Genomic DNA, 27,701 nt, shown 5'->3' on the forward strand with positions numbered 1-27,701 from the left:
TCAGATTCTTTTTCAAAATATCTGGAGTATCGACTTTCTTCCCAATCAAGACAACAACATTCCTGAATCATTGTACAAGTACTTGAAACAAACCTACAACTTCAGGATTTTGCTTTGGCAAGGTTCACGAGTACAAAAGAAAATGAAAGAAAACTTTCAGGGATCTCTAGATACATAGTTTTGATCAAGGCAGACCTGCTATATGTTACGCAGCTCAGCGTACATAATGCAGGCGGATTTGAGAAACTATCCAAGTTTATTTATCCAACTCTGACAAGAACAAAAAAGCGAGGATAAGGAAGAAAATTTGAGGCTTTTGATGACTGGAGTGATTTGTACTATGATCATCGCGAATTGGCTAACTGTTGAACTTTTTATGTTCAATGTGTTAGCTCAAAGCATCCTGTTCTGTATGTCATTGATGAGACCCGAAGCTAGAGATGTCAACTTCCTTCCTGTCTCACCAGCCATGCTCTTGATCGAGGTTATATCTTGTGATGCCTATAAAAGCAAAGTGTATTAAAAAAACACTTATTGGGTCAAAACGCATCTATGAAAAATTTGACAATATACTGTCAACATTTTAAGTTTGATACTATTTAAATAATAATAATAATAACCATAAGAAAAATAATTTCTAGGATTGTAGAACTATAACGAGGCAACATGAAACTTGATGGTTCTTTTGCAAGTTGAATGCTTCTACTCAATCAACTTATCATACTCTTAACTTTATATACAAAAAAAAAAGTACCTGGAATGAGATTCTGTTAATGAGATCAGAAGCAGTCATGTCAATTGTAGAATCGTTTCCACGACCAAACAGATCAGCACTAGAAATGGATGTCGACCCCTACGCAAGGTAAGCATATAAACCAAATGAGAATGCTTGTAAGTTTATAATACCTAAAACCAACCATATTAGCATAATAAGTAAACAACATCAAAGATTAGCTTTTTAAGATGCACAAGGGAGACACTGCGAACATCTCAGTGTTTAGTTATTTGCAAACCAGCATACATTAAGAGAAAAGATCTCTAAATCACTTTGTTTTGCAGTCTATTCATATAGAATATGCAGAGATTACCATCAAAGGAATCTTGATTCCAAACAATCTCAGAAATATAATAGAATACAGTTCCGTGGCAAAACACAAACAAGGCGTCAAGTATCAATGATAAACAAGGCACAATTACGAGCAACTTTTGTGAATAACCATTATATCTTAAAGGGATTAGGCATTTTCAATTATATTCCAACTACATAAAATTGTACAAGTGCAGGCTATGTCAATTTTATGATCCACTTTGCATAGCTTATGATAATCACATTTTGAAATGAGGAAGTGGTATACCGAGAATTTGTCAAGGGATATTTGAGCCTCGTTGTTTGCTTTGTTTTGATCACCAAAGAATTGGGCTGATGATATTGATTTTGCATTTGAGAACTTCTGCCTTGCCGCATCACTTTCTTCAATCTGATCAGCATGATAATTAAAAGCAAGCTTCATATAAGATGTTGAGTGAATATAAACACATTTAACTAGAAATTGAGAAAAAAAATTGGTGAATATTCTGTATTTGATTTCCAATGGCCAATCACTTGAAAGAATTTGTATATCACCTCTTCAGACTCCTCATTCCATATTATAAACAAGCATATTCATTGTCTGGAATTTAACAAACTTGCTTACTTTCATATCAAGAAATAAGCGACTCTTGCATAAATAAATTCTAGAATTCACCACAAATCATTTTGGCCTACAAATCTAGTTCTGAATCTATCAAGCATATAGTTACTTTGTCTAGAATATCAAAGTTGCTATCTAGACAAGGTTGCATGGATTCAATATTTCAATTCAACCAAAGCAGGTGAATAAAATCATACTGAAACAGTGACACCTGTATTTTTGATGATGAGGAAGATTTCTTCTGAAAGCCACTGTCCATTCCAAAATCTTCAAAGAAACTAGAAGATTTTGGTGGAGCAACATGATTGAGAACTTGAGCATCGCCAGTATTGCTCTCAGCAGAAAGTGTGCTCTCAATATATTCGAACCGAGAGGGAAATGGCTGACCACTCGTTGTCCTCGAATTAGTAGAGACTGGTGCAGAAACAGGTGCAGGTTCTTCAGGCTTTTGATCATAAAGGTCTTCATTTGGCTGCAATCAACAGTTCACAACAGTTAGGCTGCAATCATTAAGCCCCCAAAACATGTTCCAATTAAACTTGAATCTTAATGCAACATGTTCCAATTAAAGTTGAATCTTGATATAATGTAAAAGATGAACTTTTCAACAATTTTTTATAAGAAAAAACAACATGTGACGGGATGAGCAAAATATTAATGCAAGTAAGAAGAAAGTCAGGATCAACAATCATGGCAAAGCGGAGCTTGGAGAAGTTATTAATCAGCCAAAGGGTTGAGGTTAGTGTTTACCTTTGTTGTAAGCTTCCGTACACCAAGACCTCCAGTCTTGCTTCCGGTCTTCTTTGCACCAAAGGGCTTCTTGGAAGAACCGATAACAGAAGAACGGATCGGAGCTTTAGGTGAACGAGGAATTTCAGGTTCAATTGTCTCATCTGTAACCTCCTTCTGTGAATCTACAAGCTTGAGTTCAGGGAGTTCATTCAATGCATTGGGTGGTTGAGATGCTGCAACAGGTGAAGATGGCAAAGAAATATCCTCTGCAGAGCTCTTCGCAACCTCTTTGGAAAGCAATTGCCGGTACAATTCAGCTGCTCTTGATGTATATTTGGCTTCAATCTTGCCATCATCTGTCCAGCCATGCTGCTTAAAGAAAATTTGGGCACGGTTGTTGCCTCCAAAAACCATCATCTTTAGTTGATCAGGAGTCCAAGAGTCCAAATTTGTAGATCTAGACATGACCAAATGAAATTCGATATAAGATTTCATGGATTCCTATTTGGAGCCATACACTTAACACCACTCTAAAGACATTGTAACATATTTCACCCATAACGAATGGATGTGCAAGCATTTATATCATGACGCCTCAAAAAAATCAGGCAGAAAATATAGGGGAACAAAAGCAAGTTCTGAGGTCCTTATAGCATACAAACACATTTCATATTGTAATAAAAACAAGATTTAAAGTATTACACATCAAAATAACGAAAGGAGAGTAAATTAAATGAATTAGGAAAAATATATCCTCCAGATGCTGGACAGTGGCTATAGTGGATTTTAGAAAGAAAAAGACAAATATTTAGTAATTACATCAATGTGACACATTATCATCCAACCCTTAATTTTACTGTCGGCCCCAATATTAGATTGGTTCTTGTCAGCCTCAATACAACTTGATTGATCTGTATCAGACCAAGTTTCACAATGTTGTTGTATGATCATTGTTTGTTGTTTACTATCTTTGGCTAAAGTGAAAACTTTATAAGACCACAATATGACATTACATTTTACAAATCAACATTCAACAATCGGAAACAATGTGTATATAACAAATATAAGAATGCTAAGATAAATAAGGTTTAGAATAGATAATATATATATATATATATATATATATATATATATATATATATATATATATATATATATATATATATATATATATATATATATATATATATCATAGTATGAGAGAGCAGCTATGTGTAGTTTCAACGAATGGAAAAATAATAATAAATTGAACATCTTCAATGACGATTCTATAGCTAGATTAGCTATATCAGTTAGAGTTGAAGGTGAAATGGATAAAGAGAGGCCAAAGAAAATTGTACTTAAGCACTTAACATAATAAAAATGATTTAAAAGGTCTAAAATTTGCTAATAATATAGGCTCAGAGTTCAATGGATGAGATCAGATCTATCGCATCCACCAAATGACCCCATGGTTTGATTATCACGTTGGGTATTGATGAATGATCATGAAAGTAAATTAGAGTGAAGAACATTGTCAGAAAATGAAGCTTCTACAGAATCAACCATTTCTAAAATATGTTCTCGGAATACACGACTGACCCTAAACAAAGCTAATCCAGCACCATTTTCAAATTCCATTAGCGTAAAGCCAACAGATCAAACCTGTTTATTCCCAAGCAAAATACAACAACAAATTCGTCAAATACCTCACGAAGCTGATGTGCACGCCGAGGCTGCGGTGAACGGCGGAGCAATCGAGGCAGAGAAAGATTCCGAAAGTCACCGACGCCCACGTCGGGTTCTTCGCATTGCAATCAAAGCAAATCTGGCGAAGCAAACAGATCCACGGATCAGAGACTACGGGATCTGGACACTTAGGTAGAGATCGCACGGATCCGACCGGTTTCAGATCATGATCGCAACGGAGCCGAGACAAAACAACATAATCGAATCCATGGCAACGAGAGAAGAGATCGGCGTACCTTGTTCTCGGACTTCGATTTGAGTTTCCTGAACACGGCGTTCCTGTCGGCGAATGCATCGGAAGCCATCGGCGAGAGAGAGAGCAGGAACGGTTTCGTTCGATTCTTCCCTAAATCAGAGGGAGGCGTGAAGGGGAAAGGAAGTGAGGCGCAGGCCAGATCGGGTTTGTATCGGGGGAAAATTTAATTTTACGCCACACATTTTCAACTCTATTTTCGACATGCTCCTAAAAGTTTTAAAGCGCGCAAAATACTTTATAAAAATTTAGATTATTGGCATTGTGCCCCTGAGAACAAATGCTTTGGCCGCAGAAAGACCATGCGGTCAGGATCAAATTCCTGGAAATTTAACGGTGATAAGGGTTTCCTTCACTCGATGGAGCCGTGGATGACGTTGGATTTTAGCAGCGAATTACTGAATCAAATATAAAAGTTTCCGAAATATCTCACGTATTTAATTTTATTTTTACCCTGCCAAATTAATTGCTACACTGTAATAATAATTTAGAAAGAATGTTCAAGATATTATGCAAAATAATGTCCTGCAATAAATAAAAGAAATTTAATTCGATTTTAAAAAATCATACTGTTTGATTTATTAAATTAATCCATTGTTGATAATCTTAGACACTAATTAAGATTATAAAAATAACTCCCAATTAAATGCACCTGACAGAAGAAGCACAGAATTGTGCCAACATGAACATGCCTGATTGCTGAACATGCCTGATTGCTCCATCTCCATGGACGGGGACCTAAATTTTTTTTTGGGGTATGGAAGAAAAATCAGAAAACATAAAAAGTTAGAGTGTGTTTAGTTTGTGTGTTTTTCAATTTTATTTTTAAAAAATATGTATTTCTAAAAAAATAGTATTTAGTTTATATTTTTTATATTTATTTTTTAAAAAAATAGATAGTATTTTATAAAGAATAGAGAATGTATAAAAATTATTTTTTATTTTTTAAAAAATATATATTTTTCAGAAAATAAAAATAAAAACACACAAATCAACGTACCCGTAGAATTTTGTTGGTGAACAAAGATAGAATATATGATCACCGAATAGGGAAATATCTCTTTTCGTATTTTTCTACTAGCCCCTTTTATTTCAAATCGGCTCATATGTTCGTGGTTTAGTTACTAAAAATATTTTTATTTATAAAAAACAATGAATGTTTATAATTCAAAGTAATTTCCAAAATAGAATTCCAAAGTATATACTAAAGGATGAGATGTTAATTTGAGGAGTCATTTTATTATCTTTTTGTCAAAAGAACATCTTAAGTAGAATGTCAATGGAAGGTTTTGACTACTATCCTTTTATAGAATGGAATGGAAGGTTTAGACTCCTATCCTTTTATAGAATGGAATGGAATGGAAGGTTTAGACTCCTCATAGGGCCATGATAACAATTGTTCGGTTGATTGTTGATGTAAAAATATGATAACGCTCATGTCAAACATCCCTCATCGCCGGTCCTATGGTAAAATGAAGAAAAGTAAATCAATTACTAAGCGGCCGCCCTCAATTGGTTGTCAAGTCCCTGAGAGGTTGCTGAGTTACTAAGAAAGGAATAGAAGTATATGTCCAATTGATCCATCTCCATCTCCATCGGTTCCTTGGATATCGAAGAAGAAGAGGAAAAGTTAGGGTTTTGTCACTAAACCCTTGGTTCTCCACCTGGAATTGCATGCAGTGCATAATACTAGTTTCTCAGACGATTCATTCCTCCTGAAAGGAGTGCCTATCAACCGTAACCTTTCGGTGAGAAAATGAATGCTCAGAAACATAGATTTCATAAATGTTAAAGACAATAGTGACTGACAAATGCAATTTCTCTACTAAAGCATAATTCTTTTTTCCCCCCTTTCACTATAAAAATTTCTTGGTTTACCGACAGGAATATCCGTCGGAATTCTGTTAGTAAATCTTTATCCCGATGGATTTCTAACGGGAAATCATCGGTTACGAGAATATACGTCAGAGCCTTATTTTTCGATGGAAATATAACTTTCATCGGTAAATCACCGACGGAATTATAATTCCGTCAGTAAACCCCGCCGAAAACACTATGCAGATGCCGCCAGCTTCTCCGACGGGAATTATTTTTCAGTCAGTGATTTACCGACAGAAGTTATATTTTCGTCGGAGTCAAGTTAGGATTCATATCGACAATTACCGACCGAATGCAGCTCTACGACAAGGGAAATGTTGATCGACGACTTATGGAACTTGACTTGATAGATGAAATTAGAGATAAGGTCGTCATCCGGCTAACGACCTACCAGTAAAGGATGAAGCAAAGCTACAACCGAACGGTGATCCCCAAATGGTTCCAAGTCAGCGACCTAGTGTGGAAGAGAGAGAAGTCGGTCGGCGATGTTACCAAATTAGAGGCATTATGGGGAGGCTCATACAAGGTCATTCGAAAGCTCATCTTGGGATCCTACTATTTGCAAGACGTGAATGGGCGAAATCTCGAGCAGCCTTAGAGAGCGAACCACCTCCAGCCCTATCGGGCTAGATGAGAGGTGTGTGGTCAAAGTCATATAAAAATGTAAAATCTCCTATTCTTTGAATGCAGGGGAATGATGAATAAAAAAAACAAGGTGCCCTAGACTTTTGCATCGATCGGCTAAGTTAAAAGTTGAGCGGCGACTATAAATCCTTATGAAATAAAAATAAAAAAGTCGAGCGGCGGCGGCTATAAACCCGAACATAGTGCAAATGTGATAGTCTAACGACGACTATAAAACCTTGAGCCGGAAAATGTAACAGCCGAGGGCGGCTATAAACCTTAGCACATGAAAATAATAGTCAAGCGATGACTTTAAACTCTTGCACAACATAAATCGAAAGTCGAGCGGCGACTATAAATCCTTGAGCAGTGATGATTAGAGCCGAGCGGCGGCTATAAACTCTCGTTACAAAATTACTGAAAGTTGAGCGGTAACTGTAAACCCAGGAGCAACGTGAAATTAATAATCAAACAGTGGCTATAAACTTTAGCCTCATAGAAACCAATAGTCGAGCAACGAATATAAATCCTGGGTCAATAGGAAATCACTAGCCGAACGACGGCTATAAAACATGGAGGCAATGAAAAGTAAAAGTCGAGCGACGACTATAAACCCTTATTCTGGATCTCAAAGTCGAGTCACGAGTATAAACCCTTATTCTACATCTTAAAGTCGGTGACTATAAACCCATGCTAAGGATTCAAAAGTCAAGTGGCGGCTATAATCCCTAGCTTACGAGAATTACAACCGAGCGACTGCTTTAAAATCGAGAATAATGGAAATCGAAAGTTGAGTGGTGACTATAAACCCTGGGTTCAAGGTTAAAGTATCGTAAGCTGAGTGGTGGCTATAAACCCTTGAATATGGATAATTAAATAATCGAGCGGCAGCTATAAACCCTTGAAAATGGATAATCAAACAGTCGAGCGACGACTATAAACTCTTAGATTGTAAATTATAAACAGCTAAGCGGTGGCTTTAAACTCAGGCACGACTGTGAATTAGCAACCAAATGGCGACTTTAGAACCGAGAGTCTTCGTAATCAACAGCCAAGTGGTGGCTATAAACTCGGACATGAGGGGGAATTAACAGTTGAACGGTGACTGTAAACCCCGGTTCAATAGTCGAGTGATGATTATAAATCCCTACTCAAAAGCCAAACATCGACTATAAAATCTAGAGGTCATGATTGAGAATTCCGAATAAAAAGCACACGTGTCAAAGACTCCCAGGCCAACCAGGCGAAACATACCTAAGCGAAAAGGATTCTTTGCATGAAAACGCCAAGTCGGGGAAATACTCGACTTGATTGAGCCAAGCGTTCATTCTTATTTTTTCTCAATGGGATATCGTTCGGCCGCAGTCGATGGAAGATCCAAATTATTGCACAAGGTGACTAAGTTATATGAAAAACATAAACAGGATGTAAAGTAGGCAAATTCTAAAGCGTCGAACGAGGGCACAAGGATCAGTACTTAGAAATATTTACAAAAGTTGTTCCCCACTACAAAATGATGATAAAGAAAAACTACACCAGATGATCAACAATGTCCTGGGCGAGCGAGGTCACAAGCTCATCCTTCCGAACGGATGGAACGGAGACATCAACGGATAGGTGACCGCCATCCTTCAGCTGCTGGATGGTGTCATCTATGTCGAGATCAAGAGTCATAGGATCCAATCGGAGAAGATCTAGTTAAAGCCTTCCAAGCGAAGATATTTAACTCAGAACTCCTCAAGCCGAGTGGGCTCGTCCTCTTGAAACTTAGTCAGTTGGGCCTTGGACACCTCCAGCTCGGCCTTCAGAGATTTTAGCTAGGCGTCTTGATCTGCAATTTTCTATTGCTCCGCCGATCTGCTCGATTGTTCTTGTGCCAAAGCTGTCTCAGTCTCCTTGAGCTTCTTTTCCAAGGCTTGAGCCTCCAGGTTTTTCTTCTCCAGGTCCTCTATGGTGCAAAGTTTCTGAGTGTTCGTCGATTTGACCTTGGAGTCAAAATCCCGGGTCTGCTTGTTGAGCCGCTCGAGTTGTTAGACCTGCTCCTGGCTCTTATTCTTTTATGCCGACAGCACCCGCTCGGATCCCACCAGTTGTTCAGAAGACTTTCTAAATCCTCCTTTAGCTGAGCGACGTCAGTAGTGAGCGCTTCAACGACAGCTCGGGACGCACTTGCCGATTTGATCGGGGCCCGCAGTAGCTTATTTTCGTGCACGAGAAAGGCCAACCTCTGACACATCGTCAAACTCGCCACCCAGTACTGCAATAAAGGAGAATCAGAACGACATAATAAAAGCAAACGAGAACTTTCGAGGAAAGTAACTTATCATAGTGGATTTCAAAGTAAAGCTATCAGCCAGCTCCCCGAGCGAATGGCCATCACCCCGTCCTTGGCATCGGCCCAGGTCTTGGTCAAAGGACCTTGGATGCGGATTGTATGTTCGAGCGCTCGGGGAATATCATCATCTGGAGAATGCCAGGCATCAGCCGACAAGTGGATTAAAGCCAAAACATGCCTACGACTGATCAAATCGGTGGGCTCCAAAGTAGCCTTGCCCTTAGATTGGGACTTCAAGGAGCGGATGGTGGAAAGTGAGGTCGCTAGATCGGTCGAAGGTGGGAGGAAGGAAATTGGCTGTGCTAGAATCTGGCTGGCCGATAGCTCTAGCACTGATAGAGTCCGGTCGGATGAAGGCGACACAACAAAGCAACCGTCCTCTCGAGGACAACAGAAGACGAACTCTCGCCTCACTTAGAGGGGGTCGGGAGGTAGGCACTTCCATAAGCACCGATGTTAAGGTTCCTAAACTGAAGGTACCCTCTGAGCAAAGTCTCTTCCTCCACTGGCACTAAAGTAGTGGCTCGCCAGAGCCTGCTGATTCGGTCAACACTGATTCAGACGGTATATTCACCAGGACCATCGTGGGATGTTCGGAAGGAAGCTCCCCAGTGGTGGCGACAGCGCTACTTCCGGCCATCAGGCTCACATCGTCAATTCGGTCAGTCGAACTGCTGACTAGCAAGAGACCGCGACCTTCCAGTTCGATCGCACCATGAGCATTAATCTCAACATCAGAGAGCTTGCACTTTCCGCTCAGCATGGACTTCAACATGACTTCTGCTGTAAAAACGAAAGTGAAATCAATTAGAGTCTAAGGTGATATAGGAAAAAAAGTTTATCTAGTGAGCCAGGCAGCCATGAGCGGAGGGTACTTAGTCCAAAAACATATAGAATACCTTCGTGCAGCAACTTGTGTATGTGGTACTTCTGACCGACCAGATGAGTGGTCATCTCAAGATAGGCCGACTCCCAACGATACTTGCCTAAGGAGGGAGGCTTCATCATCTCCATTTACCAACCGGTCATGAATGATAGCCGCTCAGGAAGATGAACAAAAAAGTAATAGTCCTTCTAATGCTTGTTGGAAGAAGACATTTTATCAAAAAATACAAAGCCCGATCAGGCTTGTAAAAGAAAAGTATCCACCTGAAAGAGTTTGGGATAGTAAAAGTAATGAAATATGCGGGAGACGAGCAGGATGCCATACAGGCGGAAGAGGATTACTACCCCACACAGAAGCTTAAAAGAGCTCGGCACTAATTGGGATAAAGGGATATGAAAGTATCTACAAACTGCTGAGAAAAATGGATGGATCGGGATGCACAAACCGATCAAGAATTGGTCTTTGAAAAAGGTAAGGAAGTCGTTCGACGACGTGTGGGGCCATGCATATGCAGTAGGGGCGGTTATTTGGTAGTCATCAGGAATATCATAAGTCATCTGCATCTAAAGGACTTTGTCGCCATTGAAGTCGGATTCTTTAGAAGTGTACCTCAGTCTAGCGATGGGCAGAGAAGGAGGAGAAGAACAAGCCATGAAAAACTGATGAAAAGCAGAGACGGAGACAGGAAGAGGAAGAAAATCTTACTAAGGAAGAGGATCGTCGGCAAGGAGCAGAGAAGATGGAAATCAGCCAAAGATAGGCCCGAGGACGAAGATACTATGGAATATCGAAAACGAAGGGGAGTAAGGGTTTAAAAACCCTGGTGACGACCGTCCTAGGGCGTCCGATCAAAGGCATCGGAAAACGAAGTCTCCATCTGACCGTTGAATTTGAAAAGGTGATCATCACATCAATCACGGGCATCCGCCTGTCACATCAAACGTGCAATGTCAGAAAGTGGGACATGTGGTGTTCTGTAACGAGGAGCATTAATAAGGTTTAATTAAAGGGCATGCGCTACGTGCTCGGTATTAATGACCGGAGATTTGCACAATCTCCAAGAAATCAGAATGACGTCAACGACCATTACGAGGCACTCACCCACCACAGGAAGTTGCGGGAAATTGAAAAATCGCTAAGTGTTGCCCATGATCATCCGAGCGGACTATGAAGATTAAGAAGTGACTGAGCGGAGACATAGTTATAGAGTGGCTCACTGAAGAGTAACCATTCCGTCTCAAAATCGAGCTGCGACTCTAACACTATGTAAAAATCTGTAATAGACTTCGCCACTGTTTACTTCAGTAATTAGTAATAACGAAGTAATATACAAAAATCAACTTCGCTAATAAATTTGATACAGTAAATATGATTTTAGACTTCGTAGGTTAAAAAATACGGACCTCACTTCTAATTCTATCTGATATTTTACTTCGTAATATATATTTAATGAAGTAGTAAGTTATTAAATAAAATTGATATGTCTAAATGATGAAGTAATAACTTTAAATTGGTTAAAATTTTTCCTATGTTGAACGGATTTATTATTTTTCCACCTATTCTCTGCTAAAACCCTAAGTCATCCTTTACTTTGTTTTATTTGTTTTTCGCCGAAAGCACTTCACAACATCCTCCCGACGCAATCCTTGGCATTTTTCCCTGATTCAAGCATTCGCATTTTACCCAACGGTCAGCCTTCTCGTTTTTCCCCGACGCACAGCTTTTGCTTTGAGACATCTTCACTTCCGTTCCTCTCTACACTCTAGGTTTCTTCCATCTCCCATCCTCGTCTTTCATTTCCTCTCTGCTACGCCATTAGGGTTCTTCATCTCTATAGTGTCGCCGGCAGATCAACCTTTGATAGGTCATCCTCTTTGAGGTTTCTTGTCCACGGGAAGAAGATGCAACATGAGCAATTTCTACAATTTTTTCCGCAAGCCCAAGGACACAAAGAATATCCGCAAGAGAAAAAAGTTGACTCCAACAAGGAAGTCTCCATCGATGATATTTTGTCTTCCGATCCAACGATGAAGAAGTTCGTTGAGCTTTCCTTCTCTTCGTCCTCCTCCAAGGTTGGCTCCCTGTTCCAGTTTGATTTGTCATGGAGATCTAGGTCAAGCATGACAGTTGCGCCTTGGCTGCGCTCAAGATGAAGATCAAGTTCTCCAAGGATGCACTCGCCATCCGCGAGTGAGTGCTAAAGAGGGCAGAGGAGGCTCTCATGGGCAAGTCCAAGCTTGGCGGAGGGGCGTCATCCATGAGTGGGTGCTGAAGAGGGCAGAGGAGGCTCTCAAGGGCAAGTTCAAGCCTAGCGAAGGGGCGATGAGAAGATATACAAAAGGATCGATAGGTACACTAATTACATTGTGCTCTAAAGGTATGTGATGTTTATGATGCATCTGTTGGCACGTGCTTTTTCTAATAATGATTTCCTTGAACATGTATACTATTCACATGCATTGTTCAATAAGGCATTATACTAAGGGTTCGATCATTTAGTTGGGCTTATTATGTGAAGATTATAGTATAGGATTTCTCATATATTTTAACCAGTTGTGTTTCATCATCTTTTCTTCTGTTTCTAAGTAAAGTACTTACATGTAGAAAGGATATTTGCTATACAAAATTCATGCATTCCAATTTATCATAAATAGACATAATGTTCTTGTATGGTGATTCCAGTGTAAGTTGCACATTTCTGGTGGCTGGATTTGTTAAAAGCAAACATAATGATCATGCTATAAAGTTAAATTATTTAAATACTGCTTTACTTTGTGTTTAGACATCCAAGCTTAGCAGTGATGGCATAATGCATGTTTGTTCATATCTCAATAACAATCTCTTTATTTCTTTCTAGTTTATATATCATCAAAAGCTAGTATGTTTAATACCAGGGGATTTGAAACCTTTCATTATAAGATCAGTCCCATAACTTTGGTTCAATAAGCTATATGTGTTCTTACACTAGCACAAGACTCTTTGTTCAACATTCTCAAGATTTATCGCATTCAAATAATTTGGAATTTGTTTTTCCCATGTCAAACTAAAGCTATGAATGTGGCTGGACCTTTTACTACTATGGAATCATTAACAGTGTCAATATGTACTGGAATCTGATTCATTAGTTTAAGATGATTATTGGTGCTTATGAGATGTCTGTCTTAGCACTATTGATGAACTCTAGTATTTTCAACATGCTTTGCTTTGTTCACATGCTTTTCTTTGGTTTACATGGGGTAAATTTAGATTTGACCTTAATTTTTCTTAAAGACGATCCTTATAGAGAAGAGTGATAATGCTTGATGTTAGATAATGCTTGATGTTAGACATTAAGGATTGTAGCAACTCTTAAAGTATAGTGTTGTTTGTTCTTTTGCATTTACAAGTTCCTGCATTTATTGATTGTGTAGTGTTATTTGTTCATTTGCATTTGCAATTCTATGGAATATAATTTGTTTGCTTATAAGTCTTTATAGTTAAGGATTGTAGCACGTAATGGTGTTAAGGATTGCAACAAGTCTTTATAGTTTGTTTGCTTACACATTTTAAAGCTTGTTTGCTTACACGTTTTAAAGTTTGCTTGCAATATTAATATTTGTTTGCTTACACCTGCAAAATACCAAAGTATTAAATTAGTTTTTGAAATGTTTGTTTGCTTACACCTGCAATATTAAGGTTTGTTTGCTTACACGTTTTCAACAAGTAAATCTTACAACAACATATGCTTACACCTCCAAGTATGCTGACACCTGCAATATTAATTTGTTTGCTTACAAGTAATTCTTTATTAAGGTCATGGTTCCAAGTATTTACAAATTGAACAGACTTTATTTGCTCGTTTACATTTGTAATTCTTTGGAATATAGTTTGTTTGCTTACAAGTCTTTATAGTTAAGGATTGTATTAATGTATATTTTTATTAATGTTCGTTTTCAATGGACATACCAATGCAGTCAATAGATTGTTAAGTTGTTACGTTTTAATATGTTAAGCTATGCATATGAGTGTTGTGTTAATTCAACAAAGCCAATGCACATGAATTTGCAAGGCATCCGAAGCTAATGGAAGAATCATTCTGCTTTAACTCTCTCAAGAGATCCCCAAGCATAAAAAACTCAGCTACTCTATCTCCCCTTGAGTTAACCATATCATCCCTACTTAAATGTTTTTGTTCCTTGAGAATATTCCTTATAACAGAATTATAAATATCTTCCTCTAATTTCTCAAGTGGTATAGAATCTTCTTGTCATCCTCCAATTTCTCAAGTGTTTGGACTTGTTTTCCATATATATTCCTACTACATGCTAGTCAATGTTATATTTTCATTTGTGCATGTACCATTGGATCTTGACTATAATTAATGAAGATAAGAATATGATATATTTATTGGACTCTTTGAGTAACAAGAACCAAGACTATGCTTGGCAAACTATTGTGACAAAGTAAGTAGTAGATTATACTGATTTGGAATGCATTCAATTCATTATAGGTTGTAAAAATAATTTTCTATTGTTTACAATGTAGTGGGGTCAAGATATACAATGCATCAAGGGGTATTTCAAAAGGACCAGGTTTTAAACAATTGACAGTATGTATTGTGACCATGCATTTAGACAACAATTAATAATTTTTATTATTTGGATTGTGACTTCTTGCATGACATTTTCAATTTCATTAGGGTAATCTTAAACAAAATAGTGGTGTTCAATGTGGATATTGTGTGATACAATACATGAAAGAGATAGTCTTGGATGAAGATCCACAATTGGAGAGAAATGTGAATTTCTTCTTTATGAAATATTTTCTTTATAAAATATTAAGTCATTTTTTATTGATCCTCAAACTTCTATTGATGTTTCAGTTTGCAGCATAAAAAAAATAAACAGTATTACAATCAATCTCAGTATGATGAAGTCAAAAGTGAATGAAGCGAATTCGTCTATTTCTATGTAGGTACCTAAGTGTAGACTATGATATAAATTTTAGACATGTATTTAGAGATTTTTGGATACAAAAGTTTTTGGGTTATAGTTAAACATGTCTTTTATGAATACACTTTTGGATTATATTTGATACATATTTGTGATATATTTATTTAATTTTGGTGGCAAAAATATTATATTGTAGTAAAATATTATAATCTAAATTTTTGTCAATTAAAATTGTATTGCATTAAAATATGGTCAATTACTTTGATACTATAAATAAATGATGAAGTAATACGACAAACAAGACTTCGCTAAATTTAAATAGTGGTGTAGTTAAAAAAACTATTTACTTCACTACTGATCAAATTTATAAAGTAGTTCGTATAAATTACTTCGCTACATTGATTTTGTTGTTGTAGTAAAATATACTCTATTATTGCTATATTACGATAAAGTAATACAATAATAAATACTTCAACTAAGATAAATTATGCAGAAGTAAAATTAAACTTTTACTGCACCAGAATTCAAAATTTGTAAAGTTGTATACCTATTTTACTTCATCAAACAACGAAACCTATGAAGTAATATAACATCAACTACTTCGATCATTTTACTTGTCAGCGAAGGTGTGAGCCGAGCGACGGGTCTAAAACCGAGAATGTCCGATCGGGCGGAAAGGTCGCTGAAGACACTGCTTGTCTAGTCAGTCAGACTTACAACCTTCTTCAAGTAGACTTGAGAGGAAGGCTTATGATGCGGTGGTAGAAGGAGCCCACCAAGGACATGTCAAAGGTGGGAAGAGCAGCCGACGTGGAGGTCAAAGTCAAAGAGGTCAAAGGCATAGAATCGTCGGGTCACCAAAGTTGGCCAAGCGGGTGACAATGGCCCGATCAAGCCTGAAGGGTCCGATTGGGCATGGCCACCCGCTCAACAAAAGAAGGGCCCAGTATCATAGTGCCGCCCAGATGCTCATTCGACCAAATCGTTCGTCCAGTCGGGCGATAGATAGCGACCTGATTGTCAAACGACTAAATAGAGAAGAACAAATGTTCGCTACTGTGACGACCCTATAAGGGTTGGTCTGACTGAATCGCCTGTCCAACTGTACGAGGAACAACCTACCATCCGAGCGAACGTGGAGAAGAACATCCTAGAGCAATCGAGCGGGGGATCCCGACCAAGCGGTTCCCCCACTCAGCCAAACAATGGGATCCTTTCTTAGCTTATCGTATCCTTCTGGAAGTTGATACTGCTAACAGTAGAACATGGTCAACAGGCAAATCGCACGATGGAAGCTTCTACTGGCATGTCGAGGATTGCACGCCCTGTTAAGGAATGATGTTAGAGACACTTTTCTGACTTGTCTTTTCATAGGAAAGATAGGGAAACGTGCATGTGCTTTGAGAAGCATGCACGTACGTTATAGGACCACTATATAAAGGGGGTCCATATATCGGAGCAGGTATGCGTTATTTATGATCACACTCTTGTTGCTACAGTTTCTATTATTCCGGTAACTAACTTGAGTATCGGAGGACCAACGCCTGAAATCTCTTCCCTGGCATGGCACTGACGTTCTTAATTTGTAAGGCAGAACGGAATCTTCACACGTTCAACCGTAGAATCATATTCTCAGCTAATTATCTTCACCGTTTTTGAACAGGATGACTACCAAAAGAGGCAGGAGACCTTACAAAAATTTTGTTGCTGGTGAGATTATGAGCAAATGCATGGCTCGATATCAGACAGGAAGAAGTCAACGTCTCCTCAGCAATCTGACCGATGAACAGACCAAGGAAACTACGTAGACGAATCAACAAGACAAAAAAGAAAACAAGATGACCCATTTGATCCGACACCAATGAACATGAAACCTCTTAGATAGCAAAATTCCTGGAAGCGAGCAAGACTTCAAAGAGAAGATTAACGGGAAGAGCAAGCAAATTGCCATCAGTCCTGAAACAATTTTTTTGAAAAGACATCAAGAAAGAAAGATTAAAATCCGATAAGGAAATAAAGAAATAAATCAGGCATGTGGAACAAAGATCCAAATTAGGTCAAACTAGGCAGAAAGCAAATGATATCCTCTAGTTGCGGAACGGTCTACTGATCATGATTGATGGATTATGATAGATCCTATCTATTTAAGTGATGAGGTCTATTAAAATAGACCAAACTATAAAATAGATTATCTTCTGATCTGTAAATTGTGAACCAAAGAATTCGTGCTCGACAGAAAGGAGCTCACTTGTAAATGTCAACTTCTCATTCAACTTATGTAACTTTTATTAAAAACTGCAAGTAAGAATTTGATTTTTTTTTTCTTTTTTGTATAGAGTCTAAAATTAAAATTAAAAGTTAACATTCTTAATATATTAATCATTTTATATAATTATCACCATATTTATAATCTTAATAAATTTATCATTTTATATAATTACCATCCTACTTCTAGATTTTTATCTTTTAAAATGATATTTTATATTTTTATATATTTTGTATTTATAGAATTTTTATACATATTTTTGTGTATTTATATATATATTTTTATTAATTTTATATTTTTTTTATAAAAAAATAATAATTTTGATAAATATTTAAAATATAATAATAATTATATAAACAAATAAGCTATTAAAATTATATTTAGATAATTAAAAAATTAATTTATATAATTTAAAGATATTATTATCATTTAATTAAAAATTAAGTTTGAAAATAATTATTCATTAAACACACTAACGACTTTTATTTTCAAATATTTTATACTTTAACTTTTCACTAATTTTTTAATATTTTTTATAAATATAATCTTTAAATAAATAAAAACTCTCCGAAACACTCTTAGGATGCGTTTGGTTTGCACCGTTTTTATTTTCATTTTTTGAAAAATACGCGTTTTTTAGAAAACAGAAAATGACTTTTTGTCATTCTCTGTTTTTCTAGAAAACGATAGTCAATTTTTTAGAAAATGTGTGCGGAAAACGTAAACCAAACACCGTTTTTTAGAAAATGCACGTTTTCCAAAAAATAAAAATGAAAAACGCGCATACCAAACACTCCCTTAATTTTCTCCCGCGTTCCTTTATATGCATAGGAAGTGGATCCTTGCATGCTAAGACTCCTCCTAATTCCTACCTTGCCTTCCTAAATGAAAAATATTCTTTTGGCGATAGATTATGATATTCTGGAAAAAGTCAAACTGATCATTTGCATATTATCTGAGAAAATTCTCAAAGGTAAAAAATTCCTTAATAATTAAAGTATTAGAAATAAAAGATAAGATTACATTTCATGGAGGACTTCATTTAATTCTTTATCACTGACTGAATCAAATAGTGATACAAATACGTAAAATATAACAAAATGAGTGAAGCTTAGAAATAGAAAACCCCAACCAAAATCATTATAAAACTGAAATATATTTATAATTTAAAGATGATCCTTAATTCCCCCTTCGCAAAACACTGAATTCTCATTGGCCAGCACAGGTGCGTGTCATTAGTCCTTGTTCAAATCTCATCCCTTGTATTCGCCCGGCGGTCCAACTCGTCCGGCTCGAGCCAGGAGGCCAGCCAGACGGGCGTCCGTGATGAGAAATCTCAACCGTCGATTCCAGAGCCGTGTCGGTCTCCCTCTCTCCACCACGTCGTCTCTATTTATAGACCTCTCGGAAATCGCTAGCCTCCTCGTTTCTCCCCGTCCTTCCTCTCTCGTTGCTATTTTTGGGGGGTTTCGCCGACCGAAGCAGAAGAGCAAGCGCCTTCAATCGCGAATTCCAGGAGAGGTATTGAGTAAGAGCAAAGCCGCCGGCCTACTGCCTGTGTCCGCCATGAATCCGGAGTAGTAAGTGACGCATCTTAGTACCCTAATCCTGCTAGTGTTTTTTTTTTTTTCGTTTTCGAATCACAGTTCTGTTTGCTGAATGCCATAGATCCTGGGGCTTAGAATTGCAAGTTGATTCTGCTGGTTATGGAGAGATGACTTCCCTTGTCTATTAGTCGGATCCCGGTTTTCTTGATAGAATTATACAATATTTCGTGATTATTGATCTTTATTGCAGACTTGGGCTTTAGATTAGACGATGTTGACATGCGTGTCTTTCGGATCTAGGGAGAGGGACTTGAGAAACGGTTATTGTGATTGTCGTCCTTCCATTTTGTGAATTGAATGCCTCATATTCTACCTTTCATCGTTGATTCATTAGCAGATTGATTCTTGCTATGATTGTTAAAAATGTATCTAAATTTGATAACAAAATGACTTATATTCCATGGTCTATAGTGTTTGAAGGTTATTGTATCAGTTGATTGCCATATCACGTATATGATGATTGGTTAGTTCTCATGGTGCAAATAGGTTAATGAGAGGTTTTTTGCTACGGTTGCTGCATGACATCTCCTGGACCTTTCTTGAAATCATACGGTACAAGTAACTTATTGGTATATTTTTGGTTAGAGATTTTAGAATTTGGTAGGTAATGTGTATCTTAACCTATCAACTTGCTTTTTACCAAGTTGATAGGTTATTGCACCAATTTGCTCAAAGATCTCAAAAGGTTTGATAAATGCGGGCCAAACAATCAACTGCCATTGCTCAGGTCATGCTTGCAGCTTCAGCCGCCCGCAAGTGCAAAGTCAAGAGGGACTTAAAGGAAAAGAGAAACAGAGGGATTAGAAGGCAGAGATGGCTAATAGTGGCATTGTTCTCTCTCTTGGCTTTTGATGACTGCGTGATAACAAAACAAGAGACGGAATGAGGTTGAGAGAAAGATTAATAGAATAAAAAGGAGAGGGAGAGATAGCTGCTGTCAACTAGCATCATCAGTGCTTGTGAGGCAATAGAGGTGCAGCCACAATGGAGGAAAAGGATAGGAATCAGGAGAGAGTAATTGGGAGAATAACAGAAAATCTCCTATAAGGAGAGACAATATATAATTCCCAACTTCTCAAAAATTTCACTAGCCTCTACCCCACATTTTTGAACCAGATTATCCTAAATATAAATATGGTTCAATTCAAAATTTGAGAACTGATTTGCATTCTAAATCGGTCTAGTTAGGTTGATTTCAGTAAAGTTGTCCTTTATGAAAGTTAGATGCAGGTCAAAAACTATAGATGCCTATTTTGGTTTGTTCAGGGATCAGGGTTAGTTTTCCAGCTGAGAAGGGAGCCTTGGTCCCTTCTTAATTTCCTAAAACTTGATAATTGAGACCAACTCTAGGCCAAATAACTACAATTTTTCAGGCAGATTGGGTTATGTGTTTTTTGAACACAGTTCGAATGGTTTCAAGTTATCCAAGCTAAAATTCTTTTTACAGCTATAATAGTTACATGCCTTTGGTGTAAAACTAACTTAAATGCATGTTCATTTTTGTAGTGACTATCTATTCAAACTTTTGCTTATTGGAGACTCAGGCGTTGGAAAGTCATGTTTGCTCCTGAGATTTGCGGTAAGATGCAACTTGCATTAGTTGTTTATTATTATATCCTACATTTCAGTTGCAATAACATATCTTGAGTTGATTGTTAAAATTTGTGACTTGTTCTGTCTTATATTCATTGGAAATGCTGTTAGAAAATGATCCTCCTATATAAGGCATCCAGTTTAAGTGCTGATCTCAATATAGTTTTGGCACCTACATACATTCTCTGTTTTATCATGGAGAATTGGAATTTGCTGGTTTTGTCTGTAAGTGTAGTTTTAGAAATCATGTCCAACTTGAGTGTTAATGGCTTGGTTTGCTATAATTTTTTTATTTTATATTGCCTAATTTTCTACAACCTTCTCTTAGGGACTTGATTTGCAATTAGCAATGTTTGCAAATACTAATTATTGGAGAAAGCAAAGCATATTTGCTGCAAATGGCATTTGTTCTTGGTCGATTGTGCAATTTCTATATACAATGTTAGTTTTTCACATCATCATAATAATACTTAAGTCATAAAGTTGTTCCATATAAAATAATAGAATATCTTGGCTGCGAATTTTATTCATAAATTAACTTTAATTTATTATAAGATTTACCTATAAAAGTTGGTAACTCTTGTGTGGTCTAAATCGTGACACAGGACAATAGTTTCGGTGCCCATAACAATTTATCTATATCATGGGACAATGAAGTTATATCATTTTGTTTTTTGCAGTATGTTTTTTTTTTCCCCAAAGTATCTTGTTTGCAATGAGAAAGTACACATTTTGTACTCCTGAGATGGAAGCCATGCTGCATGCAGTAGAGATTGCCATCCCTTTTGGCTGCTCATTTTTTCTTTCAACACATCCCCCTCTCTCTCACTCTTCCACCTAATGCGGGAATTACTGATGTGATTTCTCCACTTGCTGAGAATCACAGTAATGCAGACAGCAGAAGTAGATCTTTACTGCAAGGAGATTTTGTGTATCTTGCTAACTTCGTTTCCTCTTTTTTCGTAGGATGATTCCTACCTGGAAAGTTACATAAGTACTATCGGAGTTGATTTTGTAAGCCATCTCTTTCCTTTATACATAAAATCAGTGAAAGATTACAGAACCTGACAAGATTTATATCTTACTTACAGAAAATACGCACAGTCGAGCAGGATGGGAAGACCATTAAGCTTCAAATTGTGAGTTTTATTTCCAATTGTTTCAAGCTGTTACTCATTTTCTATTTATGCCACTAAAAATAGAACAAGCCTCTGCAAAAGAAATCTTCAAGTGCCCTATGTGGAAGTTGTTTGCTTTATTGCAAAAGGCTTGTGGATATCATATCATCATCAGATGATCGATTGCTATGCTACCAAGACTCATGAGTATCTGTTATGGGTGTCCGACAGCTATTTCTATAATTGTTTTGTCTCGTTGCAGTGGGATACTGCTGGGCAAGAGCGTTTCAGAACAATTACAAGCAGCTATTACCGAGGTGCCCATGGCATCATTGTAAGTCAAATGTGAACAAATGCTATGTTCTTTGCACGTTAATCTTATTGAAGAGCATCTTCTCATAATCTGACTTTTACAGGTGGTGTATGATGTGACAGACCAGGAGAGCTTCAATAATGTGAAGACTTGGCTAAATGAGATCGACAGATATGCAAGTGATAATGTGAACAAGCTTCTGGTGGGCAACAAAAGCGATCTTACTGCAAATAAAGTTGTATCTTACGAGATAGCCAAGGTAATTTGTCACACGATACTACTAACCTTCAATTAGATGCAGTGACTTCCTCCAAATCTGACATGTTTTGGCCTTGCTCAAGGAATTACCCACTTGTCATAATTCCTCAATTGTTTCACTAGCTTTTGCTGTGACAACGATTAATTATTTTTGTTTTTGCCAATGCAGGCGTTCGCAGATGAGATCGGCATCCCTTTCGTGGAGACTAGTGCGAAAAATGCTACCAATGTGGAGCAGGCCTTCATGGCCATGACTACTGCCATCAAGAACAGGTAACATTTCACGTTGATTTCTTTTATAATTTCCTCCATCGCGTTGTTCTAGAATGTTCTGGTAGTGTGACAAGAACACTGCTTGCAGGATGGCTAGCCAACCAGCCGGAAACAATGCCAGGCCACCGACAGTACAAATACGTGGACAACCGGTGAATCAGAAGAGCACCTGCTGCTCATCCTGAGCATTTTGATGGTTGCATGTAAAAATTATCATCTGCTGTTATTATGATTTCATGCCCCCGTTTCATGTTATTTAGTCGTTGTTTGTACAATATTGGAGATTTTCTGTTATAATTAATTATCTCGTTCCTTTAAGATATCTTCCTGAACAAATGCAGTGGACAGCCTAACAGAAACCTAGTAGCGTTGGAATCTCACTTTCATTCCCATAGGTTCTATCAAAAACACGCGCACACAAAAAAAAGGTACTTGATGAGACTTAGATTTTCTTTTCCCTTCTTCCTTGTTGGATTTAAAGTTGGTGACTTTAGAGCATCTGTAACGCTCATTTTTTCCACCTGTTAATAACACCGAATGGTGTTAATCAGCGTTACGAAGGGGTGTTATAACACCCCTCCGTTTGAACGCGTTCAATTTTTTGATCGCATTCAAGCTGCAAAGGTTGGAACCGCCAACCCAGCGGCCCCCTAAAAATGAGAATTTTTTTTTTTTTTTTTTTGATCGCATTCAAGCAACGTGGGGTGGGCGGCTGCGTGTTTTTTATTTTATTTATTAAAAAAATTAAAATTTAAAATTAATATTAAGAAATTTTATTTTATTTAATAAATATATTAAAAATTATTTTTTAAAAAAAATAGTAAATTTATTTTTTAAAAGTAAGATTATTATTAAAAAAATAATAATATTTTAAATATTTTAAAATATATTTTAAATATATTTATTTAATATAATATAATTTTAAGATAATTGAATGGACGGTGAGATCTATGAATAATAAGTATTAACGTTAAACTAAATATGAGTGAAAAAGATAGATTGTTATAACGAATATTCGACAATGGGTTCATATTTTTGTGGATGCTCTTAGATGTACTCGAATTAAAAACATTGTCAATTTCTAAAGGATCTTGTTTTTTTTTTTTTTTTTTTAATGTTTTGGTGCGGCATTTGTGATGCTCGCGTCATATATTTCACTCCAAACAAATAAAGGTGTATTCTCGTTGGACTTTTATTCGAGTTCAAGGTAAGTCAACGTTTTCCATTTTTTGCCCTTTCTATTTTTTCTAGAATATTCTCCTCCAAAACGCGGCCAGTTACTTGAATATCTATATTATATAATATAAATAAATATTCTTAAAATAAGACTTTTAAAAGGATGAATTTTTTTTATTAAATTAGTTTTTTTTAAATAATTTCATAAATTCTAGCTAGCGGTCCCAAATGATTTTATAATAAAAAAATATTTTTGTTTTGAATAATTAAAGGACTTAATTATCATACATTTTGGAATGTAAGATCATTTTCTGATAATTGCCCTCTTACGAGTAACAGAAGACGCGTATTTGCGGACTGAACTCCATAGTCCATACGCGGAGAAATAAAATTAAGGCCTAAAATTAATTTGACTCGTCAACGTGAGTGGCACGTGCTGGGTAGCTACCGAGCACACGGGCGAAAGCGGCATCTCCGTCAACGCGCGATGGCGGTCTTGACGGCAGCGTCCGATGTGCTCCCTTCCGCATCCATCACAAAGACGCAGGGTCTATTTACTTGGGAAAGTTGAAAGTAAAATTAAAGAAAAGTTTTCACGGTGAAAATTTTTCTGTCGTTTACTTCATTAAAATTTTCCGAAGGAGAAGTAACACAATCCATCAGCGGATAATTTTAGAGCCAAAATCGATCACCGCAGCCAAAATCGATCATCGCAAAATCGGACGGAAAGTAGCGGATGGAAAAAAAAAATGACGCATGTACCCCTTTTGCATTCACAAAATTACACCATATATAAAAAAAAATGACGCAGGTAGCCTTTTTAACTCACAAAATTACACTATGTACCCAAAAAATGACGCATGCACCCTTTTTTATTTACAAAATTACATCATAAGTATTCACCTTCCTCTGTCAAGGTAAACAAGTGTGCAAAGAAAAAAGTTTCTTCATCCTTTCTTTTCTCTTCCTCCAAAGTTAACTTTATATCGTTGATTCCTTTACTTTCCTCATCCACACTCTAACGTAAACATAGATAGTCCAGGTACGCCACCTTCCCTCCGGCACGGTCCACTATGCGGAGCGGCCTCTTGCGGTTCAGCCGGTGGTCGACGCGCGCCACTCACGCCGTGGCTCTCGAAGATCCACATCGCCGGGGACAGATTTGACGGTCCCCTGTGGAGCACGAAGGCTAAGGTGGTCTTGTGCTCCGCCACGGCGGAGAGTCCGAGCTTGAGGAATCGATTGAAGTCTCCGCCCAGTTGGCGGTCCTGGAAATTGGGATCCGGCACCCGCAGCCCAAACTCGCATGCGGCTATCCGGCTATCCGGCTACCGATCACCGCTGTGTCGGCGACGCGGTTCTCCGCCACGAAGCGGGCGGCGTCTGCAGCGCTGGCGACCTCGTCGACTTCGAGATTGAGCGCTTCTAAGCTCCGACGGCAGTGGGAGAGTGCCTGCGTGTGGCCGACCACGCGGCGGAGGGCGGATTTGGGGCGCCGGGGAAGTAAAAGAGGCAGTGGTTGACGGGGAGAACGAGTTCGCCTAGGATGCGGACGCCGGTGTGCGGAGGAGGAGGTCGAATTTCCGGTCGATGGGTCCGTCGAGGGAGTTCTCAGCGGGGAGAGAAGTCGAGGAGGAGGAGGAGGAGGAGGAGGAGCAGCAGCGTGCGGTGTGGTAGGTGGGTGGAGTCCTTGCGACGTGGTCTTCAAGAGCAACTGGCGTCTGGGCCCACTCCCAAAATATTTATACGTGGCAAAAATTAAAACAATAATTAACCTTAAGTATCATTAAAATGATTTTTTATGATGAAAAATAGATATAAAAAAAATTATAGCACTCGAGCGACGAGTCTGTTGTACACGAAAAAAAATAATAATAAATCCAATTAATTTCTTCCGCCAAAATTTATATACGAGATCGAACAGAAGGTATAATCAACCAACTGCGATCATGCAGGCTCTCTGATAGATATATTTTGTTCTTGGATCGACGATGAAGCCTTTCCCTCCATTTATTCCGCGGTCGTGCCTGCAAAAATATGTTCATCGATCGATCAGATTTTCTATTTGTAATTCGAAAACAAAATGGAGTCATCCAAGGCTCTCACTGGAAGACCACGTCAGGGATGGTCAACTGCTCTCAAGGAACATATATGAACAATTGAAGGAGTCGAACCACATACGCAACTTTCTTCCATACCTATTGATCCATCCCAGGGGTACATAATGTCATGATGAGATATTCAAGTTGACATCCAAATACCTAGATCAACTATGATATATTTATAAAAATTTTCTTCAAATAGAGGTCGTAATCAAAAGATATTAGACTTTTGGGCTGCCCATCACGCACGCTTCCCGATTTATCCTGATGGCCGATGAAAAACTTTCATGGAGTCGGGTTGTTACCCCAAAGATTGTCAATGAAACTAACTGGGATTATCATTTCTATACCTATTGATCCTGTCCGGAATTAAGAAGGGTGGACCATTGATGATGTGACTAAAATATTGATCGAGTCACCATGACCTGGAAGAAGAGGAGGGTGATGAGATATTTCCTGTCGACTGAGTGACCCTCAAAAAAGAGAAGGACCAAAGGTGTTCGAAAGTCTTCGGTCAACGGTACCAATAAGATTGTTAGAAAACAAAACGGGAGTTGCCTAGTCTGGCCTCCGACGCTCAAGTCAATTTCTTGTGATAGAAATGAAGAAAATAAAGAGTACTGTAATGAAGAACATAAAGACTAAAACTAAAATATACCAAGCCTACAAGAGTGGATCGAAAGCAGCACAGAGCAGGAGGCGATGACGCGAAGCTGAAGGGTGGCACAAAGCTGGAGAACGGCATGGAGCTTAAATACGACAGCGACACACATGCTGAAATATGACAACGACACACAAACTAAAATATGACAGCAGCACGTAAACCGGAATACAATAGCAGCTCAAAGGCCGAAACAGAGTAGCTGCTCGCAGGCTAGAATATAAGAATGGCTCAAAGATCGGAACATGAGAGCGACCCGTAGGCCAGGATATAACAACGGCTCGTAGGCCGGACGGCTTGAAGGCCGAACATAGTAAACCACAAGGAGCCAAACGAAGTAGGTGGCACAGGGTTGCGGAGTCAGCCGGTAGACGGTTGTACGCGTGAGAGAGATGAAGGAGCTGACCCCGCGAGGCGTGAGGGTGGCGTCGGCTGACTGTGGCACGAGGACAACGACGAAGAGGGGGGAGGAGATTGCTCCGGCAACAAAAACTATGCCGATCTGCCGGATCTGTGCTGGGGCACCGACAGCAGCACTAGCGGCTGCTGTCTGAGCCACGGGAGGTGGTTGGTGTGCAAAGGCAAATGGAGGAGAGTGGTGGCACGAGATGATCGTGGCTACTCATGGCCGGCAACGAAGGTGTGGCCGGTGTACGATGGCAGAAGGCGACAAAGCTATCGGCGTGAGGGGAGGAAGTGTGCATGATAGGCGGCTTCGGAGGGTGGGGCGTTAGAGGGAGGAAGTTGAAACTAGAAGGGACACCAGAGGCAACAACATGCGTGCTTGGCGACGGTGTCCCTTAGGCAACGCAAAAACCCCAGCCCCGACCCTCTTCATAGAAGCCTCCCAACCCCTCAAAAAGCCAAAAATAATAAAATGACCAAAATGCCCCCATTTGCCCACTTGTCTTCATCTCCATATCATCGCATCATAAACCTCCCCTTCAACTCTAATCAAAGGAGACACGAGTCCGATAGACTAGATAGTCCATCGCAAATGTTAAATCACTCCCAAGTACAAAGTCAGATCCCCGAGCTCATCGTATAACGTCAAACCATTAACTGTGGTGATATCGAACGAACGACGTAAGCAGTGTAGAGCGAGCGACGGTAGTAGTGTCGATCGAACGACGGTAGCGATGCCAAGCGAGCAATGAAAAATAGTATCGAGCAGATACCGAGCAAGCAATCGAGCGAATGTCGAGCAAATGATCGAGCGAATGTCAAGTGGGTAAATGTCCAGCGAGCAATCAAGCGAGTGTCGAGTGGGTAAATG

At 38.4% G+C, this 27,701-nt stretch overlaps 2 protein-coding genes and 1 pseudogene across 2 annotated transcripts; 1 reads left to right on the top strand and 2 right to left on the bottom strand.

Annotated features, from left to right (window-relative positions):
* Positions 1-82: 82 nt before the first annotated feature.
* On the bottom strand, positions 83-4,563 carry LOC121992018 (probable ADP-ribosylation factor GTPase-activating protein AGD8). The gene is made up of 7 exons (XM_042546130.1): positions 4,388-4,563; positions 4,112-4,230; positions 2,442-2,880; positions 1,903-2,163; positions 1,356-1,478; positions 755-853; positions 83-501 (listed from the first exon to the last, which is right to left on the bottom strand). Exons 1-7 carry the CDS (start codon positions 4,454-4,456, stop codon positions 394-396), a joined length of 1,218 nt encoding a protein of 405 aa, XP_042402064.1. The 5' UTR covers positions 4,457-4,563; the 3' UTR covers positions 83-393.
* A 13,550-nt stretch (positions 4,564-18,113) lies between these two features.
* On the top strand, positions 18,114-22,808 carry LOC121992020 (GTP-binding protein YPTM2-like). Its single transcript, XM_042546131.1, has 8 exons — positions 18,114-18,904; positions 20,438-20,510; positions 21,491-21,538; positions 21,616-21,663; positions 21,905-21,976; positions 22,059-22,214; positions 22,383-22,486; positions 22,575-22,808. Exons 1-8 carry the CDS (start codon positions 18,651-18,653, stop codon positions 22,669-22,671), a joined length of 852 nt encoding a protein of 283 aa, XP_042402065.1. The 5' UTR covers positions 18,114-18,650; the 3' UTR covers positions 22,672-22,808.
* A 1,675-nt stretch (positions 22,809-24,483) lies between these two features.
* LOC121990775 lies at positions 24,484-26,509 on the bottom strand (annotated as a pseudogene).
* Positions 26,510-27,701: the final 1,192 nt, after the last annotated feature.

The sequence above is a fragment of the Zingiber officinale genome, chromosome 6B, assembly GCF_018446385.1.
Source record: "Zingiber officinale cultivar Zhangliang chromosome 6B, Zo_v1.1, whole genome shotgun sequence".
NCBI lineage: Eukaryota > Viridiplantae > Streptophyta > Magnoliopsida > Zingiberales > Zingiberaceae > Zingiber > Zingiber officinale.